This window comes from Cinclus cinclus, chromosome 14 (assembly GCF_963662255.1).
Source record: "Cinclus cinclus chromosome 14, bCinCin1.1, whole genome shotgun sequence".
In the NCBI taxonomy this organism is placed as follows: domain Eukaryota; kingdom Metazoa; phylum Chordata; class Aves; order Passeriformes; family Cinclidae; genus Cinclus; species Cinclus cinclus.
In genome coordinates this window covers 20,373,253-20,390,757 of record NC_085059.1, presented here as the reverse complement: position 1 = coordinate 20,390,757, position 17,505 = coordinate 20,373,253, and the positions used below count along the sequence as shown (strand labels likewise).

General features: G+C 45.4%; 1 protein-coding gene across 4 annotated transcripts; it reads right to left on the bottom strand.

The window, feature by feature from the left end:
- Positions 1 to 512: 512 nt before the first annotated feature.
- HSPA4 (heat shock protein family A (Hsp70) member 4) lies at positions 513 to 16,430 on the bottom strand. Of its 4 annotated transcripts, none has more exons than XM_062502599.1 (19): positions 16,298 to 16,430; positions 12,145 to 12,202; positions 10,396 to 10,536; positions 10,070 to 10,192; positions 9,530 to 9,629; positions 9,031 to 9,164; positions 7,511 to 7,755; positions 7,059 to 7,135; positions 6,634 to 6,785; positions 6,406 to 6,512; positions 5,924 to 6,057; positions 5,300 to 5,502; positions 4,880 to 4,966; positions 4,246 to 4,398; positions 3,679 to 3,804; positions 2,860 to 2,967; positions 2,456 to 2,575; positions 1,900 to 2,061; positions 513 to 1,712 (listed from the first exon to the last, which is right to left on the bottom strand). In XM_062502599.1, exons 1-19 carry the CDS (start codon positions 16,402 to 16,404, stop codon positions 1,515 to 1,517), a joined length of 2,535 nt encoding a protein of 844 aa, XP_062358583.1. In that variant the 5' UTR covers positions 16,405 to 16,430; the 3' UTR covers positions 513 to 1,514. The 4 variants fall into 4 exon arrangements, with proteins under 4 accessions (XP_062358583.1, XP_062358585.1, XP_062358584.1 ...); XM_062502601.1 differs by having other exon boundaries at positions 4,880 to 4,963; XM_062502600.1 differs by having other exon boundaries at positions 5,321 to 5,502.
- Between the last annotated feature and the right edge of the window lie 1,075 nt (positions 16,431 to 17,505).

The following is a 17,505-nucleotide window of genomic DNA, read 5'->3' as shown; positions in this document are numbered from 1 at the left end:
GGGGCAGGCCCTGCCCCTCGCGGAGCGGCGGCGGGGAGGGACGGAAAAGGAGGGGAAGGGAAGACACGGGAAGGGACGGGAAGCGCCGGCGGGAGGAGGAGGAGGTGCCGGCCCGGCCCCGCAGCTCCCCCGGCGGCCGGGAGGGCCCGGCCGGCCCAGCCCGGGGTGTTCGGAGCCCGCTCCGGGCCCCGCCTGCCCCCCCCGGCAGGGACCGAGCGCCCGGCTCCAGCAGCGGTGGCCGGGCACTGAGCGGGCTCCTCGGGAAGGGGCACGGTGGGAGCGCTGCAGGGCCGGGAGCTGGGACTCGCTGAGCCCTGGGGGTCCCTTCTAAAGCACGGTTGTGATTCATCACAGGGAGGTTGAACTCACACCCACCCACAGCCCCTGGGAAGCCGCAAAGCCCCGGAGCAGCCGGGCAGAGCTCCTCGCACACCCCGAAAGCAGGGACACAGCCCTTCCCTCCACCCCGACACCGCCCTCTCTGCCTCGGAATCAACAGCTGCAGCAGGTGATCCAGTAGAATCCAGTGCATTTATTTCTTGCAATAACTGAATGGGTGTTATTCAGCTTTGGATTTTAACACATACAAATTAATTTTTCCAAGTTTAATGACAGTCAGTACTAGAAGCAAATCATTGTATAAAGCTCATAGAAAAAAAAAAAAACAAAACAAAACAAAACAAACCTAACAACACAAACCAACATAATCTATCAGTTCTTGGTTTTCCTGGGAAAAAAGAAACCAAAACAAAAAACCAAGCATTCCAAATGAAGGCCTCGTGGAAGCAAGCAGACCCCTGCCAGAAAAAGTTAGGAACAAGTCAGAATCAACTATCAGCATAGGCAGCTGAAATAAAAGTATTCACTCTTTCTACAAGCAGCTAATTTAACTAGAGACAAGGAGTTTACAGGGCCTAATCAACCAGGGAGTTTGTGAGGAACCCACTCCCCTGTCCAGGAGCACATTCTGAGGCTGATGTGCAGTCTGGGCTAAGGAATCAAGGTGCTGATGAGCCACCCCCTGCTCTGCAAACCCCCTGTAACCATCAACTGTTCCAGTGCAAATCGGAGTGAGTCCAGAGCAGGCATTAACACTAAACCAAGAGCAATGGAAGACTCTGCCTTGGCTCTCCCCTGCCCTCCCTGGAGTGCCAGCGCTGCGATCCACAGGGAAAAGGAAAAGCAGGGTGCACATCAGACTTCAGATGTTGCTGTCTCCCTCCTTCGAGGGAGAATTGATTCAACCTGGACATTACAAATGGAGAAGCAGCTTATGGCTGTTCCTAGAGGTCTAATTAGACTACCAAAACTTCTAAATACAATCAATAAAGGCAAACACTGCTGAGCTGAGCGAGTCCTTTGCCACCTCCGTGTTCTGCTGCCCTGCCCAAACCTCTCCAAGAGTTACCAAGAGTGCCGTGGGATTCACTTGCTTCGGTTTGTATTCAGAATGTACAAAGTTGACAACTTAAAGCTTTATTGTAGTTTGCAATAATATACACAAGTGCTGAAATTCAGTCAATGTCCATTTCTGGAAGCTTCTTGTCGGTGGCTGTGGGGGCAGAGCCCTGCTCGGGGGGCTGGGTCCCGTTCCCGGTGTCTCCCTGCCCGTCCAATGGTCCGTTGGGTTCCGTCGGCTTCTGCTCCTCCTTCGGCAGCTCCACCTTGGGTTTGGGTTTGTTCACTATGGGATTACAGATACCTGCCAATTCCTAGCAAACGCAGAAATAACACAGCCTTAGAAATGGTTTTATCTCCCACAGATGAACTTGACATTTTGAAACCACTGTTGGGAATACTCCAGCTGAGGGTTGATGTTCCCTGGTACTTTTGAGATTTCTGACAGAGAAATAAACACCAAAATACATGAAATAGAGTGAGTTATGTAGAAAAACTTACTTTTGCTTTAGCCTGTATGTCTTTTGCTTTTATAACTGGGTCCAAAGTAAGACTCCTCTTGTTCTGAAGGTTGAGGTTGTTGTTCATCCACTCCATGGCTTCATTGGTGCTCTTCTCCACCTTTGCCACGTCTGCTTCATCGAGATGCTCGTACAGTTCATCCTACAACACCCAAACAGGAGCACCCACGTCAGTGTTTGAGCACAAACTGCATCCCGATTTCCTCAAAGCCGAGCTTCAAAACACTGAAGACCATTTAGGCAAGAGCTGTTGTGGTTAACAAATCAATCAAACTGATCACCCACAGCTTGGTAACCAGAGACTGAAGTTCTCCTGCTGTTGGCATTTTGCCTCCATGAGGAAATCAACTCCTGATTAAAAAGAGACTGAGATATTGCAAGGCCCAAAATCTGCTTCTGAAAAATCTACTGAACATCAAGAATTCATAAGCTCACTGGGAGGTTGTGCCAGATTTTTGTCTGAAGCAGGTTACCTAAAATTCAGAAAATATTTGTACCATTTCCTTGCATTTTCCAGAAATTAAGTATGGAAATACCTTTGCTTTGAATGCGTGAACAGCTTTCATGTACTGCTGGATTTGCTTCCCCAAGTCCTCAAATGCTTTTGGTCTTTCCTCTGATTCTTGGAATCTTGCCTGAATAGGCTGACCCAGAGTCTGAAACAAAGCACAGCAGAGATCAAAATTCATGGAGCATCACTGAGGGATCCCCAGTTTGACAGAATACATCAACTTTCCTGAACTCCTCAGAACTCTCCCCTCAAAGACTGAGCCTTCCCCAGCCCTGTTGTTACAGGTCTGTTGGATATCTACTCCTCACACACTTAAATTCCAAAGCAGGCTGTTTGTTACGTCAGAATCAGCAGACCCCAGACAGCTCCTCACTGGAACAAAGTACTCCAGCTTCAGTAAATTCCCAGGGGAATGTAAGAACCACTTACTTTCAGTTCTGCCAATTTATCAATGTATATTTGTTTGGGCTGGTCTTCACCATCTTCATAAAGCCAAACTTCTGTATCTTCCAGCTTCAGTGTGAAGCTATTGCGATCCTGCAGCAATGCACACACAAAACAGGCAGGTGACATCACTGATTAGGTGACAAATGCCATTAAATGGTACTTGGAACCTTTCTGGAAAGGTTGTATTTTTAGAGTATAAAGAACTCTGTCTGGAACTATCCTATTTTAGTGAAAAATAAGAAATAAAATATTCTTCTGTACAGCTTTGTAGTGGATTCCTGGCCCAAGGAAGAACCCTGTGTGACAGCCACAGTTCAGATCAAATATTGTCACATCAAAGGCTTTTTTGTCCCCTGCACATTTTCATCATCACTACATGAGCAAGCCTGAGAACTGAAAGAAACTCTTCTTTAGCAAAGGTGCCATAAATGTCCCCTGCCATGTCACAGTTTGGGCTCTGCAGGGACCTGGCTGGCAAAGCTCCACTGCAGTCAATGGAGATGCAGTCAGGTGTTCAGAGATTCATCTCTAAATGCAGAGTTAAATTCATTACACACCAAGCTCCTTCAGTACAACAGGGAAAGCTGATTTATAATGCCAAGAGATTTTTAGGAAACCAGATACAGGAGCCCACATTTAGTGTATTATCATCAGAGCCAGAGAAATTACAATTATTTCTTCAAATTTAAAGTCTGAATATGTAATTTATGTAAATATAGTATGTGACACAGGTCAAGAGTTGCTAAATCCAGCTGCTGCTTGTACCACAATGTACCAGGACACTCGAGTAGCAATACTCACATCCTCACTGACGAATTTCTCGTAAACCCCGCAGAGTTTGTCTCTCATTTCGTACACGTACTCCTCCACTGCATTCTTGGCATCATTCCTCTCCTTCTCCAGCTTATCCTGCATTATCATCTTACCCTGTGAACAAGGTGTCAAGTTAATTGGCTAAAAAGCTCATTATTTAACATTTGTTTCCAGGATACCTTGTTAGCAAAAGCTCAAACTAGATCAAGATTTTGCAAAACTGATTTACAGAGCTGAACACTCATTTCAGTTTTGGTGTGGTGTCCAATACAGCATGGGAGAATCCTCCCAGCTGAGGAGCCTCCACCCTGAGGGTCACCTGCACCTTGTACCTGCAGGTGATTCTGGAGGTGTCCTGCAGAACAGCCCCTGGAGAGTGACAGCTCCCCTGACCAGGAGCAGTGAACACATTCTGCCTCCACGGGGCACTGCTGTTCACCTCAGACTTCCAACTGCTTGTTTTATTCCTTTTAGTCCTTTCCTTAACCATGCTGAATGAACGACACTTCTGGAGACCAGCAAGTGACATTTTTAGCTTGGGCAGGAAGAGTTTACCTCGTTCTCAATGAACAAGTTGAGCATGTCCTTCCCTATCTGCCACACCAGCTGATTCTCAATGGGGAGGTCCACAGTGGTCGTCTTCACTTTGGCCTTCTTGGCCTGAGGTGGCTGATCCACTTTCTTGTCCTTTGAGTCAGCCTGACAGGTCTGCATTAAAAATATATAAACAGCATCAGCACTCAGTTCAAGGGGAGCAGTCAAGGTTTACATCAGAGAAATGGAGTTAGCACCTCAACAAGAGAAGCAAGCACTCCCTGCCACTCTGACACCTCAGCTGCTGAAGCCTGAGATAATTAATGCAGCCACTGACCTTTTCTGGGCACTGTCTGCATCCGTGGGGGAGGGTGCTCATGGCAGAACACTGTTCTGTATTCAAGTTACTGAAAACCAGATGATTATTTCTTCCCTGAACAGGAGAGTTCCCCCATTTTATCAGCACCAGGTCACCTGACAGGCCTGCAGTTATCAGTGCCATTTGTGTCCTTTCTAAAGCTCCAAGCACAATAGACCACCAGTGCACTGAAATGAAAGTTCAGCTTCCAGAACTATGACAAAGGCAGCAGATGTGCTCACACTCCTCATATTCTCAGGATTCTCATGAAAATCAAATCTCAAATGCTCCTGTTACCTCCATTTCTTCAGACTCTGCCTTATTTTCAGGCTGGGCTTGCTGTTGCTCTTCAGCCTTTTGCTGCTCCTCGTCTACTTGCATCTTCTGAAATTCAGAGAAATGCACACATTAAACAAATGCAGATCACTGCTTCAGTTCCTAGGCTGATCCCTTAACACCTCTAATACTCTTTAAGCAAAAGAAACAGAACAAAATCTGAAGGAATAAATGATGAGCTGCCAGTCTTTGCTCCAGCAAGCCACAGTTCCATCATTAAGAATTTGATCTATATGTCAAATCCTGGTTTCAAGAGATCTATCACTGGTGTAACACACTACAGTGAGTACTCCATCTCATGTGCCAGCTGTAGGCACGTCTAGTAAATCCTTACACAAGCCTGAGACCCTGGCCAGTTGTGCTTCAGGGGGATTGAGCAGCTGGGGGCAGTGAGTCTCCTACCTCTTCCTCCTTCGTGTGCTGATCCGTCTCCATTGGCTCCTCGTTCTCATCAGATTTATGAACCTCCACCAGAGATGCACTTGAAACACTGAAGATGCCATGGATATTTACTCTGACTTTAACTTTCACTTTGGAACTAGATCCATCTGTTTGAGGAGTGACCTTCTGAACCAAGAAGTGAGCTAAACAGAGGGGAAAAACCCAAAACCAAACACTTTTGATTAACCTAAGAGCTGAATGCAAAGCAAACGCCAACTGCTGCTGACAAAGCTCACTGCAATGTGCTCAGGGAATGTTAAAACCTACTCAAGTTGGACAATGCAGATTTTTCACTCAGCTGGGGCACAGCTATTGGGAATTCTTTATGTAAAACCCGGTGTTACTTTTATCAGAGCAAAAGACTGCACAACTCTCAGTGTGCCCCTTCCAGGTTTGGCCCAGTATTAGGATGCTCTTTTTGCCCATAAACTTCATGCTACTCCATTTATTTTACTGAAAATCCATTTGAAATGTTGTCCTGAGAGCATCTGAAGTAGGCTGCATGTCTGGACTACCTAATTAGACAGAAGAGGCTCTTAGCTAAAGGTACAGAATGGTGCTAACCTATAGCAGGGTCTGGGTAAGGCAGCTCCTTGGGGGAACTGTAGTAGGCCTCCAGAGTGAAGGGCTCCTTCCTGTAGAAAGTGAGGACCTTGGAAAAGGGAGCAGGGTGGTTCTTGTGGAAGACCTCACAGTCACTGCAAGAGAAAACACAGCCTGTGTTCAGTATGACAACACAGCTGGTAAGGTAACAAAACATTTCTAGATACTCTTAGGGGAAAAGCTTCCTTAAGAGGTGACAAGACTGTCCTGATCTTCCAGGTGAAGTAACACCAACAGCCAGCAGGAAATGCCAAACTGCTACTCAACCTTGATATTGTTTTCTACCATCGTTAACATCACAAGTATCAGACCCTGAAGTGTTAACTGGGCATTTAACCCTGGAAATACCCTGTTCTAAGGGTATCTGCTGACATTGTTTATTTACTCTAATCATCACCAGTCATTTTAAGTTGTAACATGCAAGAAGATTGTACTGGTTTTACCTTAGGCCTTCCTCTGCTGGTGAATTCCATCGCAAGGAGATGGGATACGGAATCAAATCTGTGATAGAAAACTCTCTCACTTTGAAAGCCGGGGACAAAATTGCACACTGCAAGAGCACAAAAGCCACATTACACGTTCAGACTTTAGGTGAACAAGCATTTCATTCAACAAGCAGCTATTGATGCTGCTTAATATTCTCAAGAGCTAAAACTAACAGCAGTTTTTACCTGCAGTGCACAGCCTCGTGCCACAGCCTCATCTGCATTCAGGGTCGTACTGACTTCTTTGCCAAAAAATTTACTGATCTTCTCTTTTACAGCAGGGATTCTTGTGGTACCACCAACTATCTCTACTGCATAAATATCCTCCTTCTTCAACCCTAGAAATGAGCCAGACAATAGATGAAATGTTTCTCTTTCACATGAATAAACTGACATCATAAACCATAAGTTTTAATAGATCAACTTTAGGCTAAGTTTCTAAGCAGTAAAAATTGCAGCTCTTTGCTAGAGTGAGAAAGTTTTTTAATCTCGTAACTCCTAAACAAGAACTTGTTGTTTGTGGTAAAGCCTTGTGCCCAACGTGCAAAGCAAGCCTGCACTCTGGCTGGCTCCTGTCTGCATGCAGAGCACCCCCCACAGCCCCCACTTACTGGCTTGGTCCAGCACGCTGCGAAGGGGCGGCTCCACTCTTGCCAGGAGTCCTTCACACATCTCTAAAAATTTGCCTCTGTTGAAGAAGCCATAAACAAAGCTTTAGCACACCATAAACAACATTGCTAACAACAGGATGCCCAAACTGAAGGAATGCCACTTTCACTTTGTACTGCAGGGTTTTTTCTCCCCCAGTCCTAGCTTCATACTTTACTACATTCTCCCAGGCAAAACGTGGTTCCACTAACCCTGGCATCGCTGCAACGTTCCCAGCCGTCCCTCCTAACTCAAGGCCGCTGCCCAGGCTCTAAACTTTCATTTCCAGCAGCATTCCTGCACATGTTCTTTGATTTCTCACCTCCCTGAAGTCCTAAGAGCTGACAATTCATACCAAGCTTTTAATTGCCTGAAGGGCACTCTAAGTTTCCCCTTGCAGAGGAACCAACGTTACCTGTTCATGGTTCCAGACACATCAATATCGTTCATGAAGCACTCTATGTTCATGGGCAGGTCAGAGGCATTGGCACTCATCAGCTTCTTCAGCCTCTCACACTCCTGGTACAGCCTCAGCAATGCTCGGATCTTGGACTTGATGTCAAGTTTGTATTTCTTCCCAAACTCCTCACAAAAGTATTCCACCAACACCTCATCAAACTTCCTGCCTCCAAGGGTTGTATCGAAGGCTGTAGCAAGAACCTTAAAGGAAGAGAACCCTTCAGTAACAGTATAATGTGCCATTACCCAGTGAAAGCAATTAGCAGTCAACATCAAAGCAGTGCTTTGTTTCAAATACAGTTCAACTCTAAGTCAAAGAAATCCAGCCTTCCTGGAATGAGGTGACAACTGCTTTAAAAGGAATTCAGGGAGATAGGGCAGGACTTAGCAACACAATCTGTTCCATAGCTTGTGCTGGGAGCAGATCGCTGTTTCCAAATTCTGCTTAGCCACTGCCAGTTTGAGTCATATCCCAGTTTAATATTTGATGCCTCCTAAGGGTGTAACATGCTTACACCAAGCTAAAAATAAAACAGGGAAAAAAATAAATGATACTAACTCTTACAACAGGTGCTCTTTTTTGATGAAGGAATTATCTGCAAAGAACACCTGTAGCCCACCCACCTCAGCTCATTCTGCTCTGTAAACACACCAGGAGTTTATGTTTTTTAGGAGCAGAAATCATTACCCCAATATCCCTTCAGATGGCTTTGACCTCTACAGTGCCTAAGAGCCCTGCACTCTGGACCCCAAAGCATCCCTTCCACACTGCCATGGCTTTGTTTAAAAAACAAATCTGAGAGAAGCATGAAGGTTACATTTCCTCACTAAATAAAACTACGAGAAAAATCAATGTTGTGAGAACATTTCTCTGTGTTTCACTACCTCATACATTAAATTTTGCATCTGTTTCTCCAGCCAATAATGAGAAAGGTATTGTAAGTCAAGTCCAGATTGTAATTAAAAACATAATAATAATAATAATAAACCAGTAAGAAATGTTAATATTTGCTGGAAAACAGCAATGCTTTGGCAGTGTACATTTAAAGTACACTGTCACCTGCTGAGCTTTCACTGGCAGCTTAAAGCAATCAGGAATGTTTCTTCTTTTTACATGAGCACCACAATGAGGGTTCAGAAACAATGTCTGCCCCTTACACCACTGCAGGAATTCCTGCTTTAACAGCAGATCTCATGACTGAACTGGAGTATTTCTTTGAAAGCAGCACAGTCAGATATGATAATTTCTGAATAGAGCACTTAATCCAGGTTTTTAAATTCTTTGCCAGAGTCTGCTGATTAAGACACGTTTGGTTCCTCCACACACTGCTCAAAAGCTCTCTAGTTCCCTGCCCTACTTTTTGCTCCAGACAAAGTGCAATTTTAAGATGAATTGAGCTGTGCCTGCCACAGCCCATGGATGTGCTGACGAATGTTCCACAGGTAACTAAAATGGATGTGTAACAGCTTGTTTACTTTCAGTTTGCCTTTGTTGAATGCACAAACAGAAACTTGATATGCAGAATGCCCCATGTCCACAAAAACAACGTTCCGTGGCTTTTCTTCGAAGGCAGGCAGGTCTGGCTTATAGATCCCATACGCAAGGGCAACTACAGAAATAAAAGTATAGTTAGGACACAGAGGTTTGTGATTATCAAGAAAAAAGTGGTAATCAGGAATCAGCATTAGCATTTCATTGTGCCACTCAAGCTGCAGACATTGAATACAGAAAATTCCCAATGCTAAAGAAACAAGGGACAACATTAAACAGCACCAGCCCCTCCCTCAGCTGTATTGAAACAGATATGCCTTTGTAAAGCAATGAAAAAACAGAATTTAAGAAACTTTCTGATCAACCAATCTACTTCAAATGTATAAAACCAGCTGTAATTCCAGCAAGCAAGGCTTACTGGCAGAATAAAAGCTTTTGATGTAGTAAAACTGCAACACTGAGTGAGGGAGAGGAAGGAATTACCTGCAGTTGTTTCATTGATTAGTTTCAGACAGTTGAGACCAGCAATCTGGGTAGCATCCATCACAGATCTCCTTTCTGCATCTGTGTAGAAACAAGGAACCTGCAAGGAAGTCAGAGAGCCAATATTAACATTTACAGGAGCCACCTCAGGAAACAAGGGTAGACAGTGACCTCGTGGAGCACAGCTGAGGCCTCCTTCAAATGCAGAGTTCATTTTAGTTGCAAGAGAGAAAAACCAAAAAATAAAAAACTACATAAAGACAAAGTTCCTTTTTCCTTTCCATATCACAAGCCACTCATTTTTGGAGCACATAATCAGAAACAGGTATCAAATATTATTTATGCTGCTAATTAGCAGCAATTAAAAACCATTAATGACCTAAGTCTCGTTTCCAAGAGGTGTAAGATTCAGTTTAAACTGAAAAGAAGGATACCTGGACATTGGAGTTTACTGGCCAAGTGAATCAGGTTTAATGTAATGCTGCAGCCATTTCAGCTCAGACAGTAAGTTCTGTGTATTTTGCTGGATTCCATACTTACAGAAACGACACAATCAACCACAGGCTTCTTAAGCGCATTCTCAGCAGTCTCCTTTAATTTGGTCAGAAGCATTCCTGTCACCTGCTCAATTGTAAAGTTTCTTTCTTCTTCCATATACATGGCCTTCAAATAAAAATTGTGCACACTCATTACGCTGCAGTGGAACCCATGCACCATCCCCATTATCAGCCTTTTATTCCCTTCCCTATTAAGGCCTTCCATTCAAAAGAGAACACAAACTGCAGTGAGCAGATTCAAAACAGGAAAATTAAAGGAAACTTTATCAGTTTCCTCCTCTGGCTCCTTCTCAAACATGCCAGACTTACCTTGATGCCAGTTGAGCCTGTTGGCAGCTGGACAAGTTCATAGGCAAGGCTTGCTTTTTCAGCTTGAACAAAGGGATCTGAGAATGCACGACCATGAAATCTTTTAAAACTTTGTACTGTATTCTTTGCATTTGAAATAACCTAGAGGAAAAGAAATCTTTAATACAACGTGGCAGGGGAACATCTGAATTTCAAACAGAAGACAGAGTTTTGTTCTCATGCTTCTCCCGCCAGAGTATGTTTGCCATTTGTATCTTAACAGTATCTGGGCAGGTGCTGGGAGGCAACTTCCTTCTGGCTGCTCAGGGAACCTACAGGAATTTGAGATGGAAAATAAAATGTACACTAAAAACTGAGCCAAGTCTATAAAATATTGATTACAACAGCACTCAAATTTCATAGTGTACGTGTAGGAAACTTCAGAACTGTTAGCAAAACCTCTTTCCCACTTACCTGTTCTCTACCTTTCTACAATCAGTGATTGCCCAAACATAACAAGCACATGGATGTAAACTCCAGCTCAGGTTCATCACATGCATGTGACACTCAACACAGATACTCTCACAAAACAGCTAAGGACCTGCTCAGGAAGCTTTAAAAGGTCACGAGGTCCCCTAAGATGATACTGTCACCTTGATTTAAGTGACAAAAGGTCGACTGACTTTCATTACCAGCAGAGATCAGCACAGAGAAGTGAAAGCCCATCCCAGCTCACTTCACGTAGCACAGGTGAAGGGACTTGTGTCACTGACACCAGAGCGAGGCACGCACTGAAAACCACAGGCACTGAGAGAGCAGACAGGCACTGTTCCACAGAGCATTACCTGGGAGCTGGGCTCAGGCAGGTGTCTGCTTCCTAAGTAACTTGGGCTGGATGTTCTCTAAGTTTAGTCTGGGCAGGACACACTCATCTCTACAGGCTCTGCACCAATGGATTTCGTTAAGCTAAGCAAACACTCAATTCCAGAAAAAACAGCTGTGTTTGGTTCTAGTATAGTTGTGCTGTTCTTGAATAACATGGCTGAGTCCAGGGATTTCTGTATTTTAGATAAAGAATCTTCATGCATCTTTAGGCTTTTTAGGCTAAGAAAAAACAATTCTTTGACTAGTCACTTCCTGTGGAAGACTTGAAAAAAATAAATAATCTTTTATAGGGGTTACTTACACAGCAACATAAAATCTGATACAGCAAGACCCAAATACCACAAGAAGGACAAATCAGCTTAACTTCTTCTCAGTCCTTAAGTCACATTTACCTGCCTACAGCAACAGAAACTCAGACTATGGGCAAGAACACCCAAGAGAGATATTTAGGTTGTAATTCAGCCACAAAGGGTCAAGAAAGCTCTATCTATTTACACTCAAATACACCCCCTTTCTGCCAAAATCATGCACATAATGGAACTCTATAAAACAGTCACATAATTAAAAGCCATCATAAAGCACAGGAAGTGGAACAAGCTAAGGCAGGGTGAAGCATCACTGTGTAGCTTTGGAATTTACGTTCACAACTTGAAAAAAAAATAGCAGTTATGAGAATTCCTTAAGAGGCACAGCTTTATTTTGTACAATTCATTATGTGCAAGGATCAGCCCTGAGATTTCACTGCCAGATGACAAAGCAGCAGCCCATGGTGAACAGCTGAGGGCAGCTCAGCTGTTCTCAGCTCAGGAGACATCAGGGACATGTGTTATCTGCAGTGACACTCTGTGCTGCTCTGGAGCTGTTCTTCCCAACCCCCAGGCTCACCTGGCTTTTAGCTGCAGCACCAATGGAGCGGTTCTTGGGCCCAAAGGATATACAGGCTCTGCAAGGAAAACAGTGAGTTCAGTCAGCGACTCTACAGCTACACTGCACAGCTTTTGGGTAAAAAGCACTGATGCTGCCTAGAAGGTCACTGTAATTAATATGATTTGGTCCATTAAAAAAGTTGCAATGTGTGCGTGGAACGTTTTGTGGATTCTGGGAGAAACAGGCAGTGGAACTGCATTTAAAACAGCAGCAGTGCTCCCTGCAGAACAACACTAACCCCAAACTCATCCATGCTCCTCCAAGCTTCCCATCCAAGCAGTTCCTGGACAGACAGCCTTTTCCCAGTAACTGCCCATGTATGTGATGCACTCAGAGAAAAGCTGCTTGCTAATAACATGGAAACATTCCGCTGTCGAGCAGACAAACATGAGGTCAACCAAGGAAATTGTTCCTACATGTCTGTAGCAGATGCTAACTAAGCTTTCCAGTTTTAAGGCAAACCCTTCAAGGGCAGGAAGAAACTACCTGCAGAGAAAGTTTCATCTGCACCCACTGAAATAACATGGAGCACAAAAAGAGAAATTATGTTTTACTCCCCCCAGCTTTGCGACAGCCTGCAGTTCTGAATAAATAAATTCCCCTTTTTGGAGAAATTCCTTGTCTGATCAAGCCTCTTGATTTACGTATTTAACAAACTGTAGGAGCCCTAACAAAACAAAATCCAGCCCTCTAATCCAAGTTGCTCATACCACTGAGGTAAACTTGGTGGGGGGAACCTTGCCATTAGGCAAGCAGATCTTTACTGCTCACACAACATACCAAAAACCTAATTAAGCTGTTCTCCATGCAGCAGATTAAGAATCTGCTTTAGAGCAGGGTGATGCCACAGGGCTGCCACAGGAAACATTCCTGCTCAGCCTGAGGTTTGGAATTGGGTGTTCCAAGCAGAAACTGTCAAAATCAGACCTGAGGGATGGGGTGATAGAATTGCATTGGGTTTGTATCTTCGTCCAATTATTAACAACTTCACAAATGCAACAATGTCTACACTAAAGTATGTGCTGCAACAGAATTAACATTCCTGAATAAATCTGCAGTTGCTTCAAACAACTATTCAGGAGAAAATTTAAAAAAAAAAAAAAAAAGTTTGTGGTCTGCAGACCGTCAGGCCCACACCAGTGGAACAGAAGGTAAAAAACTAAAGAGCCCAGAGCAGGGAGTTTGCTATTAATTTACTCTGGTCTCCTGAAAGGAATTAAGACATGAATTCTCTAGGACAAAAAAAAAAAAAAAGTCCAGCTACTTTCACTGCTGAATTAAAAAAACAAGATCCCCTCACCAACACAAATGCACTGATTTAGGTGAGAGCCTTGGCAGGGACCCAGCACAGAAGTGAGTGAAACCAGGAAGGAGGCAGAGAAGGAAGAATTTTCAATGAGTCACATTCCCCAATCGGTTCACAAGAAACAGTAAACTCATGAAATACAAATTACACTATTATACAATTTCTGGAAGCTGAATAACTAACCAGCTCATTTTAAGTAGAAACATTCAGTGAAGGTCATCAGAGGACTCTTGAAACAACTTTAGAAAGTGAAAATCTCTGCTTCACACACCTGGAGGCAACTCTTCACCCTCCCAGGCACTGCCACGTCCTGGGAAGATCCCCTGTCCCCTGACAGCTGATGTTCTGTGCACTGACCATCAGCACCAGCTCCAGGTCAATCACAATGATCTCATTTAACTCGAGGCCCTTTATCCCCACAGAAATAATTAAACTATCTTACTTTTCCCTCTCAGTCTCCACTACCTTTCTCTCTACTGCTTGTCCATGTCCAAAGACAAACACAGCTTGCACAGCTTTGGGATGTACAAGTTCAAATTTTACAGCATTCCAGAAGAATCCAAGTACCAGAGCTGAAAGCTGATTCTGTGGGAGAGTCATCTGTGCCACTGAACTCAGTCCAATGGGGTTTATTTTAATAATACAAATTATTCCAGTAACACATACAAAACCCAGTGTTTAACCTTGACCAGGAGCCAGTGCCTGAGGAAACCTGTGACAACCTTGCATGACTTCCCCACTGTAACAACTGCTCAGCACTGACTTTTTGAACCAGGCTTCTGATTCCAAGTCACTTAAAAACCATGCAGAAATTCTTCTAATAGAAGGGTCTGCTTGCAGAATGATTTTCTGCATTCCCTCAGAACAGTACCTGGAAATTAAGTCCTGTTAAAACCCTCTCATTTTCATTATGCTCATTTCTTCCAATTTCAATTCAGGCTCCCGTAAGTGAATTATTTCCCAGGAGATGCACTGTGTCAGATATTTTATTTAGCTCACTCCTTCAACAAGGGAGATTTGTGCTCAGACCTCAAATATATAGATATATTTATCAGCAGAACTTCAGCTCCCTGAGGGCCAAATACCTACAGCTATTAGAGCACAGCTCTGATATTCTCTACATTCACTATTTTCCCAGTACATCTAACCTTTAAACTTTCACGTTATTGAGAACACTTAAGAGATCTCCAGATACTCAAGCACACAAGCTGAATTCAAAATTTCCTTCTCCATTTATTCATTGCTTAGAGACAGGAGCAAGCAAACAGTGATGTATTATCTAATGAGAAGCAAGGTCACTCTGGGCTTTCTGAAGTGATGAGAGGGATCTAAAAAAACCCCAAACATTGAAGATTATGCAGTTGTCTCACTGAGACAGTTACTTCAGGATCTGCTTAAATAAAGTCATACTGCAACAGAAGGGAAACTCCACAAACACTTTTAGAACAGCTCTCCCCATAGTTCCTCTCCAGGTCTGATGCACAATTCTTGATTCAAATTTTTTTCCACTTCCATTTTTTTCCACTTTTCATTTCACACTCATAGAGTTTTAGCCAGTTCTCTCTCTCATTCTCAGGAAGCTCCTTAATTAATGGAGGCAATGCACACTTCTGTTGAGAATGTGGTAGGAGGGGTCATTACATGAGCAGGGCTAGAATGTACTTATCACATTGTATCATGGAATCCTGGAATTATTTGGGTTGGGAAACACCTTAAAGCTCATCTCGTCCCACCCCTGCCATGGCAGGGACACCTCCCACTGTCCCAGGCTGCTCCAGCCCCAATGTTCAACCCGGCCTTGGGCACTTCCAGGGATCCAGAGACAGCCACAGCTGCTCTGGGCACCCCGTGCCAGGGCCTGCCCACCCTCCCAGGGAACAATTCCTTCCCCATATCCAATCCAAACCTCCTCTCTGCCAGTTTTGAAGCCATTCCCCTCATCCTGGCACTGCAGGCTGCTGAGCAGCTTTCCAAACTCTGACCCCAGGACAAGCCAAGGGGCTCTCACCAAATCCAGCACCAGCTCATCCCTCCCCTCCCCAGGACCGCAGGGCAATGACAGCCCTGCAACCAGAACACGGCCTAAGAACACACAGGGAATTAAGGTCTGGCACTTCCAGCAGCCAGGAATGCTTTTCTCTACACTCACAGCCCCCGTCCTTCTAATCCCAAGAGCACAGCCCCGCCTCGGGGGAACAAACCGGCCGCACCGCACCGAAAGGCTGAGGGAGCTGGGGCTGCTCAGCCTGGAAATGAGAAGGTTGTGCGGACACCTCAGGGCGTCTTCCAGCGTCTGAAGGGGCTACAAGGAAACCGGAGAGGGACTCTGCATCAGCAACTGGACTGACAGCACAAGGGGGAACGGCTTCAGACTGAAAGAAGGGAAATTCAAGTTAGATATGGGGTATAAATTCTTCCCCGTGAGGGTGAGAAGGCACTGGCACAGACTGCCCACAGAAACTGTGGCTGCCCCATCCCTGGAAGTGTTCTAGGGAGGTTAGACGTGGTTTGGAGCAACCTGGGATAGCGGCAGGTGTCCCTGCCCATGGCAGAGAGGTAGAACTGAAAGAGCTTTAAGGTCCCTTCCAACCCCTTAACATCCTATGATTCTGTGATTGTACGAGAAGCAGCTGAGCAGGTCTCCCAAAGCCCCCATCCGCGTCTGCCGCGCTTTACCACTTCCCTATAAGCACTTTACACCTCCGCTCCCCCCGGTCCCGCCGCTTCCCTCCCTCCCCGGCCCCGCCACGCCGGGCCCCGCGGGCGCCTTGCCGCCGCCTCAGAGCGGCTCCGGGGCTCACTCACGGCGTGCTGCGATCGCTGTACTCGTTGGCGACAGTCTCGATGCCGCCGGCGCGGGCCACGGCCACGTAGCAGCTCTGGAAGCCCAGATCGATGCCCACCACGGACATGGCGGCGGCGCTGAGGGGGAGCGCGGTACCGGCAATTCTCGAAAGATCCCGTCGGGCCGCGGCCGCGCCGGCGCTGAGGGCGGCCGAGATCTCGCGAGAGCGCGGAGCGCGCGGTGGCGCTGAGGGCGGGAGCGGTGCGGGCGTTCGGCGCTCTCCGCCTTTTCCCTTCCCTGAAGTGATTCGCTTCTTTCGTAAGCTTCGCGGAATGGCAGAAAAAGGCAATAAAGTCACAGCTTGGCAGCACTGCAAAGGTCGCTGAGTTACTATCCTCAGTCCGAGGCGGTCGGTGCCGCAGAAAAGCCACTTTGTGAAACTTTTTCCTTGCCCGTGAGGTAACGACCTGAGGGTGACGGATGTGGCGGGTGGAAGCAGCGCACACACCGTGAGATGTAATGATAATAAAAGCACGGTTTCTGGGAACACGGTTTTTGCAGAAAAGGACTTAAACGCGTCCTTAGAAGTTTTTTGTGCGGTTCAGACATCCTTGACAGTGTCCAAGGCCAGGCTGGACACTGGGGCTTGGAGCAGCCTGGGGCAGGGGAGGGAAGGTGTCCCTGCCATGGCAGGGGTGGAATGGATAGGATTTAAGGTCCTTTTAACCCAAACTAGTGTGGAACTCCATGTTCTGATTTACAGCACGAAGTCCAAGGCTGCTTTTCATGATCCCAGGTTGAAAATCCAAGGTGTCATAATTTTAGATTGTGTTAAAGGATAATTTGATACCCGCCGTGCTCCCAGTAAAATTCAGCATATGATTGCTTTATGTCCAGTAGGATTTACAGTACACTTGGTCTATAACCATCACAGAATATTTTAATATTATTATATCTCACTGGGGCCCTCTTGCTGCAGTTTGGATGAGTACAGACATATTGTGTTCTCCAGGGCAGTGTTTGGCCACCAAGTGCTTTGTGGGTGTGCGGGAGAAAAAGTCCTTTTAAGGATCAGGAATCCCTAAAGAGCTAAACAAATAATAATAAAAAAATCCCTATAAGTTCCTGGGACTTCCATAGTCCCAGCAGTGGAGGGGGCAGCGTGAAAGGTTCTGCCAAGGGAAGCATTTTGGGATGAAAGTACAAGAGATTGGATTCATCCTAACAC